General features: G+C 47.0%; 1 protein-coding gene across 20 annotated transcripts in view; it reads right to left on the minus strand.

Annotated features, from left to right (window-relative positions):
* The window catches only part of tnika (TRAF2 and NCK interacting kinase a), a 57,715-nt gene extending 47,666 nt beyond the window's left edge, over window positions 1-10,049 (minus strand). For 9 of the 20 annotated variants that reach the window (XM_034577146.1, XM_034577145.1, XM_034577139.1 and 6 more), the window contains exon 1: window positions 9,534-10,047. In XM_034577146.1, coding sequence (XP_034433037.1) covers window positions 9,534-9,590 — 57 coding nt within the window. In that variant the 5' untranslated portion in view covers window positions 9,591-10,047. Of the gene's footprint in view, window positions 1-9,533 lie in introns of all 20 variants that reach the window. The other 11 variants (XM_034577132.1, XM_034577130.1, XM_034577129.1 and 8 more) reach the window with 2 other exon arrangements.
* Window positions 10,050-11,729: the final 1,680 nt, after the last annotated feature.

Consider the following 11,729-nt stretch of genomic DNA (forward strand, 5'->3'; position numbering starts at 1 on the left):
TACTCGGCAGCTTCACAGGCTTTTAACGATCTAAGCACATGGTCCAAAGTTCCTGGTGTAAGCGTATTTAGGGCCGGTCCAAATCAACTTTTGCTAGTTTAACGGAAGAAAAAAATATGTCGCTGAACCAGGTGCAGTGTTAAAACAAATGTTATGCTTAGTGTGGCAATTAATCTTGGGTGTGTTTTTTCGGCGTAACATTCAGCAATCAGGCTGCCATCTCACATTCCCTCTGAAAGCAGGTGTGTGCTCACACCTTGGTGGATTAATCAGAGAGTTGAAGAGAACACAGAGAAAAATGGTTTCACTTCACACACTCATGAGCAAATCAACCAAGAAGCAAGTGGATGTGCATCCACCAGCACATAATACGATCATGGTCATGTGTTCAAGCAACTGTCAAATACTATGCTTCAGACTACGGGTTCGGTACCGAAATGGCACCGGTTCCTTCGCGGCAAGTACCTTAACATTACATTTAATGCTGTAGGCAGCACTCTCTATGTGGCTCTGGCAGCACAAACGTGAAGTACGGTTAGATAGTAGGTACCTAAAGTTACACGGTGCTGTTCTAAAAGTATTTATTCAGCACCAGTATCAGGAAACACCCAAATAATACCCCACCCTACTTCAGACCAGGTTCAGGTTCTGACTCAGTGCACCGGACCACACCTCATTTTAAGACGGTGCTCAGACGGGTACAGGAGTATTTGCGACAAACAACGTTGGTGAGGGAGCAGAAGATGTCAACGGCGTTGGTTCGACTCCCACGCCGCACCCCTCCGTGCCAGATATTAGACAGAGCCCTCTGTCTTAATATCCGTATTACAACACTTGTGATTTTACAGTCGGACCTCTAACCAAAGCAGTGCCGGGCTCTCTAGGTGTTGATACATTGGTCTGAGATGCAGTGCTGGATTGTTTTTCGGCTTGTGTCCAGACCAGCTAATAATTTAAGCCCCCAGTCGCTGGGTTGCCAACACAGAAACTCAACTCATCTCTGACAAGGAGCAGCCCGAACAGTGCATAAAACCCACTGACCCCTGTGCACACAAAAACAGACACACACACACACACCTCCCCCTTCCTCTCTGCTGCATGTTGCAGCAACAATAGCCGGTATTCACCCTCTCTTCCCTTCTCTCTCTCTTTCACACTCTCTCTGGTCCACCAGCTTCTGTTCTCCAACCAGCCCGAGTCCACGTCTCTCTCTCTCTCTCACTCTTTTATCCCTCTTTCTCTCCTTCATTCCCGTCAGGGCCCCGGACGAGTTCTTTCCAACACCCCTCTCATTCCAACCATCCCCAGAAACACAGAGGCCCTTTCACCAGCTTCTGTTATACCTCTCTCTCCCTGGTGCCATTATAAAGTTTGGTTTTCTTCAATTTGAAAACTCGTCCTCTCAGACAGAGGTGTCCGAAGCTGCTCTTCAGCCCTTATCCACTTTTTAAAAAACGGCATCTCCACAATGTCTGTTAATGTGTTTTATCAAAAATCTCACACTGCTAATCGAAGAGCCCCCGGGTCTGGTAGTTGTTGGCGGATGTGGCTCTTGTGCAGTTTCCACAACCCACTGTAATGTAGGTTACCTTAAACCCGCAGCCACTTCTACTGGGTCAGCTCAAAATACCCAAATATACAAAGTCATCTTTCATCTTATTTCACTCCGCCCCCCCCCCCCCGTTTTTAAAAATTGCTCCACAGTATCATCGAGGGACGAGCAAAAAGAAGACGTTTAAAAATAAGATCTTCAACGAGCAGCAAAGCTACCGAAGCTCGTTTCTCTGCTGATTCGCCGAAATAAACTGTGCTACTGTGTAGATCTGGACTGGAGAACAGATGATATTGCACGATACACTTCTCGCAGACTATTCCCCTCTCAATAAAGCATCACTTTATTTCCGTTCTGAAAAGGCACACATGTCCCACCCCGTCTCTCTCCTCTAGACCTCATCGCTTCGCCCGCCTGCCTCTTCCGTTCACGGCCTGTCCCCTTTTCTTTTTTTTTTATATCGGTGTCTTTTGTTGCTTTCGCTTTTTCTCTTTCATGCCACATCTGTGAATTCTTTCAGTTGAACTTTCAGCCAACTCTGCTGGCACAACCTGCAGATCCGCGTGTGGCGTCGCAGAGCACAGAGCAGGAAATGACACATGTGGCCAAAATGAAACAAAGTGCAATTTGATTTGCTTTTTCCAGGTTTATTAACGTGTATATTTGAATTCTGTCTTTTCCCCTTTTTTTCCTTATATATTCTTTGTGTGTTTATTCCTTCCTCTCCTCCCTCGGTTTGTGTCTCTCCCCCTCTCCCCCCCTCACTTTGTCTCTCTGTGTTTGTTTCTGTGCGTCTCAGCAGGCCTGTCAACCTGTCAGCTGTTTTCTGAAGACAGGGCCTTGTGCTTTTCTTGCACTCTCCTTCCTTTTCCTGTCGTTTTATTTCTCTCCTCTTTCTTTGTTGTGTGCTGCAGACGCACACACACACACAAACTTTCTCTCATATGCAAACGCACAAAAACAGCCACAAACTTATTCTCAGTCTTCTTCTTAGTCTCAAGTACATCCTCCCGCTGTCTCGCTCTCCCACAGTCTCATAACCAGACACACACACACACACACACACACACACGCTGTGCCAAAGACACACTCCTACACTAGGGCTAGTGTTCAAATGTTCTAACAAGTATGAGTGGGCACAAAATGAAGAGTGTGTCGGACTAAATGCGTGTGTACGTGCTAAAAGAGCCAGTCAGAAAACCTGCGAGCATCTGCAGACAGCAGCATTCTGCAAGCAGCGCAAGTGTTCACCTTGCTATCAGACCTTCAGCTTCTGCAGGTAGAGTTTTCCTCCCCACACTTTCTCTGTGTGTGTGTATGTGTGTGTTTGTGTGTGGATGTGTATGTCTGTGTGTGTGTGTGTGTGTGTCTGTGTGTTTGGCAGCTGTGTGAATTAACTCTCAGAGCTGCATACAAAGTCCTGACAGCAACTCCCCAGACACATCCTAGGATTCACTCTCTTCATCTTTCTGCTCTTACTCAACAGACACATTCAGATATTAATAATAAAAAAAAAAAGAAATCCATGCATGTACACATACACACACACACACACACACACACACACATTTGGTACATGCATATATGCATATAGGAACCACAAGCGCTGAGAGACACATGACGCAGGCCTGCGTGTGCAGCTTTCCTTCCCTCCACGCACAGCATACAGAGTGAGTGCAGTTTTTGCTGCTCCAGTTCATACATGTCCTCGGGCTCGCTGATAAAAATATAGCACGATATCATTCATATTTCATAGGCCACTTGCAGAACGAGCTCTCAGCGTGAGCCAGGCCTCGTCAGCGTCTGCCTGCGTCCGCGGTTAAGAATTCCCTAAGACCGGAGCCCCTTCCTCTTTTTCACCATGTTGTGTTCGCGCTGAGCGTTTCGCAGAGTCACCTGACTGCCACATGACCTCGCTGGCGACCAATGAATCACAGAGCTGCTGAATAACAGTAACGGGATAAATATAGCTGCGAAAAACCACATGAAAAGTGCTGAGACGAGAAGGAATCGAGACGGGATGAACACACAAACATCACTTTGACTCTGCACATTTTTTCATCTCTTATCCACCAGCATTCAAAATGATCTCATGGCAGATCAGACATCTGGACATTTTCCAAACCCACAAAGTGACATGACTCTCTTCGATTTCTATGAGAACAGCTTTAAAGAAAAGTTCGATTTGCTTTTCACACAACAGCAGCGATGATGTGTGTCGCAATTGAGCTTTTGAGATATATACGACTCGCTTTGCCTAACCTCGCTCGCCACTTATCTCAGAGTGTGAGGAACAACAATATTATCTTGCCAGCGTTCGGTGCCAAATTCAAAGCATCGTTCGAGCAAAACTAGGATGAAGAAGAATCAGAAAAAGGAGATTGGATGCAGCGCTGGATCCATTATTTTCTCCAAACAATGGATCATATCAGTCCATGTGCAGCATGAGCCATTAGAAATAATGGGTTTTAGAGTGCAGGGCATGGAGTTCTTGTGAAGGCCTCTTAACATGTGTGATGACTTTCACTGACTGCATTTGTTCTTTCATTCCACAACCTAACCTTAATCCTAATTAAGCTAATGCTAAGTCCAACCCGAAACAAGGACAAACTGTTCTTTCAAAGATATTTTCAGGCGATCCAATCACAGCTCAAAATACAAGTGCGAACACATTTTATCGGCGATTTTATCTGGCAACAACAAACCTGACATTCTATTGGTTGGGGCATTTTTTACAGGCTTGTTGCACAAGACAATTCAAGTGCCAGTGTTTCACGTGCACAGACACAACAAGAGGAGAAGAGCTGAACCGCATTGGTTTGACCACAAGCAGGTGCTACTGAATGCGAGCGCAGGGTTTCGAGTGAAAGCGTTTTTTTGAGACAGCGAGGATACTTTTACCTGGTGCTACATTAATTGTGTTAACGCAGTAAAACACCCGGTGATGTCATAGTCACAGCATTAAAAGAAACAGGGAGACAAAGTCGTCATTCACCCTGATCGTTTCTTTAGTTGATGCGGGCCCAGTGTGAATGTTAAGTGCATGTTTCAGTGCGGCAGACAGCAGCCAGGTGAGTGCTGCTGTTAGTGTCTGTAGAAAGTGAATTACAGAGAAGTGAGGGGGGGATTGAATTAGAGACCCTAAGAGGATGATGGGAGTCAAGCTGGGGCCGGGTCTGCCTCTTCTAAAACCACTTACACTTAACAACATGGCTCTCCACCGCTTGCTTTTCACAAGGAGACGCTGTGGTAGCCTAATTCCCAGTACATCTCACCCAGACACGTATAGTACACTAACAGGAGTCAACTCTTAATCACAGATTTGCAGCCCGCAGGAGATGATCCGCGCCCCACAGAGTTTGTTCTAGCGACGCTGATGAACCCGTGCGCTGCTCGCCTCTCGCTCCGTCTCTGCCAAACGTGTCATTCTCACACCTTGTCCCGTCACCTCTCGGCTCCGTCCCTTCGTCCCCATCATCATTCATCTTTGCTCCGCAATATTGGCCTGTCGCTCTCTCCCTCTGTCGCTCCATCCATCTCTCCTGCCTTGCTGCCCTGCACCGTGCGAGTCAGACACAACGGAGGGACTCAGCTCCTACTATGGACTTGTTTACATGCACACGATTCCTCCGAGCGCTTCAGATGGAGTGCGAGTGTATTCGTTGTGTGTTAGAGCATGAGAGGAAAATAAAAGCGAATTGGAGCGAGCGTGCTTGTGCATATTATACCTAATGCATCGATAAATGCCTTGTTGACATAATATATGTTGAGATTTTAAGTTGTGATCCAGAAGATCACAGTGTTTGTTTATGTTTTTTATGTTCCGACAACATTTTGTGCAGATTGCTGAGTTGTTTACGTTTTTGCAAAATTCATTGGGAAATCAAAAGAGCGTGGCTGACACTGAGATGACTTTTTTCCTTGAATTTGATTTACCATATCTTAGCTGCACAGAAACCGGGCAAACACTATAAATAACTGGTGATATTGCTTGAAATATAAAATACTTAATTTCCACTGCACGGGAAGGAAAGCCTGCCTTCATGCTACATGTTTTTTCGGAAGTGGACTGAGTTACTTTCTTATATCAACTATATCAGGAAGAAAAATATACATTTCTATTACAATGCCGGTGATTACTAATGGGATTTGGCCGCTTCAAATAATCAACTTCATATTTCAGAGCTAACATGGAGTTTGTGCGGCGGAGAGTTAAAGACTTGATGCAGCTCCATCAGTGACTTGGGGGGGGAAATAGGTCAACTAGAAGCAGGCGGGCAGAGTGGAGAGGAGGGTGGGAGGGAGAGGGGCATTTCTCAGCGACAGACTGCCATACAGTATATAGACTATTCATGAATAAGCTCTGTGTAAGCCTTGGGCACTGCTGTGGCCCCGTTACTATGGCGTCCATGGTGGAGGGCCGAGGAATGTGGCCTTACTGGGCAACAAGGAATGGAGAAGGAGGGAGGGAGGGGGGTTCTGGAGAGGGGCCTAAGCCTCGGACTACTTTGGTCACCGGTCACATCTCCACCTTCAGCAGAGCCTCTGTCGCTTTCTTCTTCTCTCCCTGCTCCCTTTGTCTCTCCCTGTCTCCCCCAAGAGCTTCACACGTCCTGTTCCTCCCTTCAAATCCATCGATCCTTCCCACTCCCACCGCGTCTTTGTCTCCATCCTCCTCTGACCGTGTCGCCATCCCTTCATCCTCACCTGCTCCCGCTTTCATCACAGATCTCACACCTGAGTCCCTTCACAGCACATTAGTCTGCTGCCAGTGTGTGCGTGCCTACTTGTGTGTGTGTGTGTGTTTGTGTGTGTGTGTTGTGCTGTGGCTGTACTTCCTGCTGGTTTACCATCTGTTGCTCTCGTCAGCTGACTGGATGAACCCGTGCCTCTGACGCCTCTGACCTGCGTGTGTGCGCACGTGCGCCTATCGTTATTCACATCCAAAACCACCGTCTGTATGAAGACCACAGCGTTTCAACCTCTCCGGCTCGTTTTTGGCTGTCACCGTGAGTCACAGCGAGACAGGAAACAGCGGTGACACGTCTGCGAGCGCATCTAACTTTGGCCTTTCCCACTCGAGTGAAACATACAGCGTCTGCACAGGTGGAGCAGGGGGGTTGATGCGTGACACCGGCAAATGTGGCCGAGACCAGGGAAGGCATAAGGAGGAAGACGGTGGGAAGAAGCGCAGAGACAGCAAACATGAAAAGCCACTTCTCTCTCCTCACTCCACTTCCCACTCAGTTCTGTCTGTTTCTTTGTGTCTGCTCTTTCTTTCTGTGTGTGTGTGTGTGTGTGCATGTGAGAGATGGTCAGTGTTCCTAAACCCAGCAGAGTGCAAGAGCTAGCCCTGCGACCACCCCCCTCCGTCACACAGACACACAAACAACACAACCCCCCCCCCCCCCCCCCCCATCATCAGCACCAATGCCAGTATTATAATCAGCCACCCCCCTCCCCATCTCACCAGCCAGCTGACCTACTTCCTGTCTAGCCACTCCAGTAGTTGACTGCACGCTGTCATGTGAGCGTGTGTGTGTGTGTGTGTGTGTGTCATGATGAGTAGAAATGCACAGATAATAAAATATGAAGGAGGGGAGCAGAAACTGTTCAGGCTGAGACATGCCTGTTCAGACACTGCGTTTAGGGATTAATCTTTTTTAGGATCTGGATGTTTATCAGGAACCGTGATGACGCTACCCTATTAAAACATTTCCCTGGAAGTTGGGATGCAGGTTTGGGCAGGAGAGAGAGAACAAAACGAAACCAAAGTGAAATATTCCAAACCCACGATGTGTATCATCCAATTCTAAATGTCACCTCTAAATTTTTAACGAAGCTCAACTGCACAACAAGAGTTTGAAATGAGTCACCCGTCTGCAGGACAGGGGAGTTTGTGACGCTGAGGAATTCTGACGTCTTTTTTTTCTTCCAGAGAAATCATATTCTGGAAAAAAAACGACAAGCTTCTAAAAGACGTCGTGTTTCAAAAAGGTGTCATATAAATTTGCATTATTTCAGAAACTTGTCATGTAGAAGTAAAAAAAAATACAGGGCCGTGCATGCGTGTGTCCCCTCAGCTGCATGTGAGTCACAGGAAGAGACGGGCGCTTGACATGCCTCTGAAATAATGGGACATGCATGGGCTGACTCCCTAAGCCCACAGACCCTTCCCTCCTCTTCCTCATCTACTCTCTCTGCATCAATCTCCATCTCCTCCTCATCCTATTCTTTCATGTCCTCCTTTCTGCTCTCCCCCCGCCAGCGAGAACACACTACAGGTGAAAACCTCAAAAGGTGGCGTTTGTTGTCGACACTCGCTTCGACTCCCCGGTGAACGTTACCCTTCGTGCAGGTGGCGCAGGGAGAGATAATTCCTAAAGACGGAGCAGCTGGCAGATAGACGACGAGGTGGATTGAGTCAGTCAGACAAGAGGCTGGAGGAACAGGTGATAAAAGTGATGGAAAGCAGCAGGAGTGACATGTACACCAGCATGTCGTCCCTGCTTCGGATGAGCAGTTGTGACTGAAGCACAAACAGCGACACGCACACATGCACGCCGAGACAGAAAGAGACAGGTAGAGAGACGGACGAGAGCTGGGCTGCGAAAGCGGACAAGCAGACACGATGCAGCCCGACAAGGACACAGGTAAATAGAGGCGGGCAGACAACAACTGCATTGTGTGTGTCTGTGCGATGTGGTCGGGTGTCTCAGAGCAGCGAACAGGTCTGCAGCTGAAGCATCCCTCACTTGTGTATCAGCCTGGCAGACACCTACACTGCAGAAACACACACACAAAACACACACACACACACACACACTCAGAATGACACACAGCGTGCCCAGCCAAGCGGAAAACAAACACGGGTGTTCACGCATAAACGCAAACGTACGTGTGTGTGTGTGAGCGAGAAAAAGTGTGTGTCTGTGTCTGTGTGTGTGTGTGTTTGCAGCATATATTCAATGAACAAAAGAACTGGGTATTGCAGCATCCAAGCTTCTGCTTTGGTGGAGTGTAGCCTACAGTGACTACAGGTCAGTTGGCGCTACCTCACTCACACTGTCACAAACACAAACACAAACACACACACACACACACACATAAAGGCTACAGCAGCAAACAGCACAGGACAAATGTCGGTCAATAAAAACTTGAAATGTGAAATCAAGTAACAGTTTCTCACACACAGCCCTGGAGAATCAGTGTGTGTGTGTGTGTGTATAGCACACATTCGATGAACAAAAGAACTGGCTATTGCAGCATGTAAGGCTTCAGCTTTGGTGGAGAGTATAGCCTGGAGTGACTACAGGTCAGTTGGCACTCCCTCTCACACACACACACACACACACACACACACACACACACACACACACACACACACACACACACACACACAGGGTAAAGCAGCACAGGACAAATGTGGACAAATAATAACTTGAAATGTGAAATCAAGTGACAGTTTCGCACACACAGAATCTGGAGAGTGTGTGTGTGTGTGTGTGTGTGTGTGTGTGTGTGTGTGTGTGTGTAATGGGTTAAATTCCTGTGCTGTCTGAATCAAGGCCTATTAAAGGATGGTTCACTGAAAGAAGAAACACAAACCCCCCTCATCCAGGTCAGCAGAATCACAGCCACACACACAAACGCACACGCACGCACATGCACACACACACACACTTGAATGAGGCTTCAGAGCAGCAGTGGACGTCTATAAATACATGCATGTATATAACGGGATCTATAATCTGACACACACTGGATGGATGCTCGTCTCCCACACATCCGCCTCTTGCACGCGTGCGCTCCTGCCGGCTGCTGCTATTCAGGGGGAGCGCGCAGTCAGGTGCAGGAAAAGGAAGAGGGGGGGGGAGGAGAAGACGCGCATGCACACACACACACACACACCAGTTTGTTTTAAATAATAATTAAAAAGAAGAAGAAAGAAAGACAACGTTTAAGAGTCGCATCTTCTCACCCTCAGAGCCGAGAGGTCGATCTCGTCCAGGCTCCGCGCCGGAGAGTCGCTCGCCATGATGGAGGAGGAGGAGGAGGAGGAGGAGGCGAAGAGCCGCTCTCCCTTTGCCCCGATATCCTGAGACGGCCTCTGCTGTCACGACGGTGTGGGTCCTCTGCTGTCCCCCCACACCTCCCTCTCTCTCTCTCTCCCTCTCTCTCTCCCTCTCTCTCTCCCTCCGTCTCCTTCTCCGTCTCCTTCTCTCTCTCTGTCTCCTGCACAGCGATGCCTCGGAAGGACACAGAATAAAAAAATCAGCGTCCTCCTCCTCCTGCCTCCTCGGTGGTGTGCAGCGGGACGCGCCACGGGCCGGGAGCGCACGGCTACAAGGGGAGAGAGCGCGCCGGGTGCATCGGCCCCTCCAGCTCCATGTCTGCGGGATTAGTAGCTGCAGAGAAACGGTGCAGGGCAGCGGAGAGCAGACTGGTGGTGGTGGTGGTGGTGGTTCTTACAGCCGCTGCTGTGACAGCCGGTTAATACTCAGAGGGGAGGGAGGAGGGAGGAGAGAGGAGGGAGGGAGGAGAGCAGCAAACCACGCCTGCCACTGGGCGGAGTTTGCTGAGGCACCATGGGACTCCCAAAACTTTTTCACCTCAATCCTGTGATGACCCCCCTCGGGAAAAAGTCCAGAAGAACATCGGGGTCATGACGGGGAAATACAGTTAGATGTTTTTGCCAGTTTCCATTTTGAGGATAACATTTAAAATATCAAGGAAAAAAGTCAAAAATAGTCAAAACTAAATCAGAGGAAATCATTTTTTTTAAATTTTGCATTTGCATTTTCTTAATTTTCCATTGAAATATCTGAGAGTTCAGGAATAAAGTCATCATTTAAATAGTTTTTTTTAAAATCCAGAACATTTTATATATACCACAATAAGCAGAAAGGAGAAGCTGTGCTCGCTGGAGTTCCACTTCAAGATCCGACATGTTGTTCACCAACATCTCCAGAGAAACCAGAAAAAACCCTTTCAATAACATACAGATGTAATAATTCATATCCTCAAGCCATCCACGTCCCCTCCTTCATTTAATTATAATAACAACCACAATAATGTGGTGCTGATTACTTGCCAAATAAATAATAAAAAATGTCAGATCTCTTCCCTTCTAGCGGCCTAATGTTCCTCCGTACAGAATAAAGTCGAGAATAACTTGAAATTTCAAGATTAAAGTCAAACCTTTAAGATTATGTCAAATGTTAGTGCATTGATGGCTGCCTCGACAACATGTCTTTGTGTAGATGAATTGGTGAAATTGTTCTGTGTCTGTGCATCTCAGCCACAGAGGCCTTCTTCAGGGCCAATTCAAATGGTTTCCTATGGGCTGTTTCCTCGAGGTAACTCAAGCAGTCACATGATCAGTGTGGACAGGTGAACAGTCACATGCCAGATCATGTAAAGCTGGATGTCACGTCAGCTGCCTGCTCCATGTTAGTGGATGGGACAAGGACCAATATGTGTAATTTTAGGTACAGTGTTATATTAACATTTTCAGTTCACCATGTTTCCCAGTAATGAGGTTCTCCACAGACTTAGTTCTGTTCTCGAAGCTGGGATATCCTGAGTAAGTACAGTTTGAGGTACTTGTATTTTACTTGAGTAGTTTTTCTTTACACTTAATGTGCATAACTTGTTTTCAGTGCTCTAAATTTATTCAACAGCTTTAGTAACAGATTCCGATTCTAAACACTACAGATTGCTGCGATAAATTAGAGTAAACCACCTGACAGTATTTATATTAACTTTATTTAACCAGGAAGTAGAGCTCTGCGGAATACGAGCTGTCATTCAAAATAAATTCCTTCTCTGCATTAAAAAGAAAATCATGAACATCAACCTCCACCGAGGCCAAATTGCCCAAACTCATAAATATCAGTCCCCTGAACAAGCCTGTTGTTTTTAATCCATGATTTAGTCTCTGAGAAATCAATACAAATGTTGAAAAACACAATAAACACTTTCTAGTTTGAAGGGTGAGGAATTTTTTTTTTTCTGACCTCGGTTCTTTCAAACTCAAACCCCTCATTTGCTAAAACATCGACTTAACCCTGAAAAAATGTTTGGCTCCATCCAGAGCCACTTTTGACAAATAACTGGTTTCACAGCAGACAGCACCACACCAATAACCCCATCACACGCCCTCAGGGTGAAAATC

The sequence above is a fragment of the Hippoglossus hippoglossus genome, chromosome 22, assembly GCF_009819705.1.
Source record: "Hippoglossus hippoglossus isolate fHipHip1 chromosome 22, fHipHip1.pri, whole genome shotgun sequence".
NCBI lineage: Eukaryota > Metazoa > Chordata > Actinopteri > Pleuronectiformes > Pleuronectidae > Hippoglossus > Hippoglossus hippoglossus.